We start from the raw sequence: 5,039 nt of genomic DNA, 5'->3' as shown, positions 1-5,039 counted from the left end.
ATAGTAGAGCTATTAAATCTGGGTGGTTGGGTTGTTAAGAAGGAGGGGTGTTTGTATCTCATTTGCATTGTTTTAGTTGATTTTTTTACTGTATTACTTAGAAGATCCTAAGTATGCACAGAGTCTTTGAAGGCTTTCTGTGACACCTACATTTCATTCAGAATTTCTCCACACCATTAGAAAACAAGCTCTATGCATACAATAGGGTATAAATTTATAAGATGTTTTAGTTATCAAACGTCAGTGAAATAAAATGGTCCGTCCGATCCAAGAAACCGCTAGTGAAAATATGTTTTTATTGACGGGTTTATTTAGAAAACCATCAGTACAAATCATGCATTTTTGCTGACGGTTTTCATTAAATCCGATAGTAGAAATCATGCATTTTTTTAGTTTTTCAAATCGACCTATACATATTAGTTCAGTTAATTATAGGAGGAGTAGTACTGGTGTAGCACGCAAAGAACCGCAAGTGGATGGAGTGCAGAAACAAGAGCAGCAGCAAGTACAAGAGATATAACAATCTCTATGAGAAGCTTCTGCAGGCGGTGCCGGTGCGTCATGCGTGGTGTCCTCTCCAAAGGCCGCGAGCAGAGCAGCTAGCTAGCGACGTACGGGGCCAACAAAAGGGACGTCATACGTGGTGCACATGCGCTGTCCCCGCCACGCAAGAGCGATCGTATTCTCCACCGGCGGCACCACGCACAGTCTGACCGACTCGGCCGCCGTCACCCAGTCCCAGTTGGCCGGCCCGTCGATCGGGACGCGCCGCTCCACCGGCGCTACTTTAATCGGGGGCTACCGGGAACATGCGCGCCCGCCCGACATGTGCTGGTAAAAGAAAGAGAAAATCTCTTCAATGCCATCCAAACTTATACTAATCCCTTCAATGTCATCAGGTTTTATAGCTTCCCTTCAATGCCATCAAATTTAAATTCTAATCCCTTAAATGCCATTGCCGTTAGTTTCAAGTTAACGCCGTTAGTTCTATTTAAAGCAAATCTCTCTAATGCCATCAAAATCTATATCAATCTCTTCAATGCCACTAGAAATTGGTTTAAACTATTTGGATTTTAAAAATTCTAGAATAAAAAAATATGTACCAATTCCACACTTTTTAAAAACTGCAGTACATATTATTTTGTAAACACCAAAAATTACTCCGCTATATCTGTTCGGTCTATTTGATTCCTAATATTTTTTCAAACTAACAACAAACACTAATGATAACAGATGGAGATAAATTTTAAAATCAATGTGGTATATTTGCGTTTCAAAATTTTTGGGTTCAAAAAATTTTCTATTCTGAAATTTTTAAAACTCAAATAGATCGAACCAATTTCTAGTGGCATTGAAGGGATCGGTATAGATTTTGATGGCATTGGAGGGATTTGCTTTAAATATAACTAACGGCGTTAACTTGAAACTAACGGCAATGGCATTTAAGGGATTAGAATTTAAATTTGATGGCATTGAAGGGAAGCTATAAAATCTGATGGCATTGAAGGGATTGGTATAAGTTTGGATGGCATTAAAGGAATTTTCTCTAAAAGAAACCCCGCGTGACGTCTTGGATTACGGACGCCGCCGCTGCCGACGCCATCGTGACACGCGAAAACGTTGGGCGCCGGCCCGACGACCACACCCGAGCACAGCTACAGCCAGTGGGCTGTGGGCCCGGATGTCTGTTCACCGCTTCCCTTCGTAACGGGAGGGAGTCATATATATGTATATACGGTTTCGCCGTTGATCCTAGCAGTTGATTCTTTTATTTATAGACGGCTATGATAGAGAATAGAAACTTTATGATTAGTTTTTTTTTTTGCAAAATATTCCAGATAGCTGAATGCTAGCTAGCTGTATGCTGTGTGTAGCGCGATTATTAGTCAACTCTACAGTTGGTAATCTAGATTGTCATAGTAATACTACAGTATGTGATCTGTCTCTCTTAGTGAGTGACGAAGTTTCAGTTTCTTCTAAGCCAAACTATATACCAAAAAAATTATTTCTCCCAGAATAGTTTTTGTAAATGTTTATGTAATAGGAAAAACTATCATTATTTATATAATACTAAAAATAATCAATATTTATATGACATGATAAATACATGGAAAGTTCATTTAATGATAAACTAGTTATTCCTTTTTACATAAGATTTTGGTCAGCTAAAGTTGACATAATTTGAACTACTCCCTCAGGTATCAAAATACAAGTCCATTTAGGACAACGACACGGTCTCAAAAATATAGTTTTGGACAATATTTTCTTTTGTCAAATACAAATAAATTATTAATATATTTATACTTTTGCAAAAGTACTTTTAAAGATAAATCTATAGATATGGCTATTAGATTTTAAAACTAAATAACGAAACTGTTATTAGTAGTCAAAGTTTTATACGTTTGACTCAAATCTTGTCCAAAACGACTTGTTTTTTTGACGGGAGGGAGTAGAAGAAATTAAAGCTATAATACCAGTCTTTGCGGGATGTGTCCATCGTAAAAAAAAGGGCGTTGTTTGTTCTACGAATGACGAATATCCATAATTATTTGTCTATTTCCACAGCAAAAACGTTATTCTCTATTTAGGCCAGGCGGGGGAGTAAAACTAACTTAAATACATTTTAGGTATGGTGTATCGCAAGTGCCTGCATTTTTTTTTGTTCGCAAGGAAAGGCTTAGCATTTCTCTTCATGGATTTCTTAGAAAAAAAACAGTAAGATTTCAAATTATAAGTCACGGTGTTAAGTAAAACCTCTAGCATTAACTAAGCTTATTTATAGATATATATTGACACTACTACGATACCATACCAAGTAAGTGTAGTTTAAAGGCACATGGCAAGGTGGTTTGAACGAAAATAGTTTGTTATCGTAGATATTGGTTCTAACGTTCTATCGTCCTGGTACAAGTTAGAGAAGGTCGTCAAAAAAAGTTAGAGATGTTTAAAAACAAAACCAAAATAAGGACCGGTTTTGGTACAAGCAATTTACACGGCTGTAATATTTAAACAACAAAACTATAAACTAGACATAAAGCATGCCATAGAATTATGGTTTTTAAACAAAACCAAAATGACACGGGCAGCAGCTGCAAAAAGTACGGTGCCCGCTGTTCGCGTCCCCGCAGGCTCCTCCGCTCGCACAGGATCAGAACCGGCCGCCTGGCCCTCCCCCATCATGGGTCTCCAACCGCAACCGCACGTCCGCCTCCGCAGCAGCTGTCGTCACGGAGCCGGCGTCCCCAGAGCCGCGGCTGACGCCCCTCCACGCCAACGCCACCCGAGAGAGACTCGCGTGCAGGTCCGCGCGAACCGGTCGAAAGGCATCGCGGCGCTGCAGTGACGTCACCCGCCCACCTCACCGCCCCTGTATATATGTATCCCCCGCGTCCAGCGCCCCAACCCAACCATCACCCGCCCACACGGAGCACGCTCCACGCCCCGCGCGGAAAAGACGGAGAGAGAACAAAAAAGTTAGGGGGGGGAAGAGGAGACTCGGCGGCCCGAACGACAAGCGCTGACGCACGTACGTCGGCAAGTAATGTACCAGGCCATCCCCTACAGCAGCGCCCGGCCGTGGCTGATGCCGGCGGGCGAGGCGGCCGCCGTCGTCGCCGTGAAGCCGGAGCCTGAGCCGGCGGCGGCGGCGACCGTCGCGGAGGAGCGCGCCCGGGCCGACGCCGCGGGCGGGACGGACGACGACGGCGACGGCGGCAGGGCGGAGGTCGGGAGGGCCGTGGCGGAGAGCCCGGTGCTGGTGGTGGGGCGGCGCGGGTGCTGCCTGAGCCACGTGGTGAAGCGGCTGCTGCAGGGGCTCGGGGTGAACCCGGCCGTGCACGAGGTCGCGGACGAGGCCGCGCTCGCCGGGGTCGTCCCGGCCGGCGCGGAGGCCGCCGCCGCCGCGCTGCCCGCGGTGTTCGTGGGCGGGAAGCTCCTCGGCGGGCTCGACCGGCTCATGGCCGTCCACATCTCCGGCGAGCTCGTGCCCATCCTCAAGAAGGCCGGTGCCCTCTGGCTCTAATTTTAAATCTGTCAGGCAGGCGTATCTCTTCCTTCTTCGTTTTCCCTTTTCTCCCCCTTCCGGAAAACGATTGGCGTCGTGGTTTGGCCGTTGGACCGAGTTAAGATTACATCACGCCGCCACCGCCGCTGATGGATGCGTTGGAATAGGGCTTTGATCTCTCTCTCTCTGTTTTTTTTTTCATTTGCTTTATTAGGGGAAACAGAAGAAGAAGAAAAAAAAGGAATGATGAGAATTCTAATCACATAATTTAGTCTAGCTTTATCTGGTGGGTAGCGTGTGGTGATGACTGCTCGCTTCGCGTCGCGCTTCGTCCATCATGTACAGTCGTTTCCGTTTCAGATTCTAGTGAGGAATGAGCTGTCCAGTTTCCCATTCTCCCGTGGCCTGGACCATTTGCGTACATCACCTGATATGTATGTATACTACTGCTGCGTTCATTGCCGCCCGTATATATACGGCATTTGTCCTGTACTACTCGACTGGCTCGATCCACCGCCGGTTGCTGATGAGGTGGTATGGTACAGGTGTACTACGTCACTGGCTTTTGATGCGATCAGATGGCACGTCAAGGCTGCACCTACCTTTGCTCCTCGAGCTTTTTGCTCCCCCATTCTGATGAGTAAAATTCAAAGCCTGGTTACTTTACTGGTGCCAGAAATGGAAAACGATGCAATTAAAAGAAGAAACATATCTTGTGCACCAATTATATTTAGGTACAACCGTACAAGCAATCAATCTTGTGCATGTAATCGAAATCTAATGGAAACTGCTATTTTATATTTAACCACAATTTAAAACCTACTAGTATTTTATATTTATCATTTTTCTCTCTCTCTTGAAAATAGTAGTATATTAGATTTTAATTGGATACGCTAGATCTCTCTCCTGGTTGTTCAATATAATCAATTTTACGGGATATGTTCTGGGTAAAAAAAACCAGGGGCGATGCCATGCTCGGTTGCCTTTATTTTACTATAATACTGTGCCAGTACGAAAGGACTCTACGGTTCTTCCC

The 5,039-nt window shown here is 44.7% G+C and overlaps 1 protein-coding gene across 1 annotated transcript; it reads left to right on the top strand.

Annotated features, from left to right (window-relative positions):
• Positions 1-3,405: 3,405 nt before the first annotated feature.
• LOC100281053 (uncharacterized) lies at positions 3,406-4,422 on the top strand. Its single transcript, NM_001153972.2, has one exon. The coding sequence runs from the start codon at positions 3,542-3,544 to the stop codon at positions 4,019-4,021; it is 480 nt and encodes a 159-aa protein (NP_001147444.2). The 5' UTR covers positions 3,406-3,541; the 3' UTR covers positions 4,022-4,422.
• The last annotated feature ends 617 nt before the right edge of the window (positions 4,423-5,039 follow it).

The sequence above is a fragment of the Zea mays genome, chromosome 8 (assembly GCF_902167145.1).
Source record: "Zea mays cultivar B73 chromosome 8, Zm-B73-REFERENCE-NAM-5.0, whole genome shotgun sequence".
In the NCBI taxonomy this organism is placed as follows: domain Eukaryota; kingdom Viridiplantae; phylum Streptophyta; class Magnoliopsida; order Poales; family Poaceae; genus Zea; species Zea mays.
This window is presented reverse-complemented; position numbering and strand designations above follow the sequence as displayed.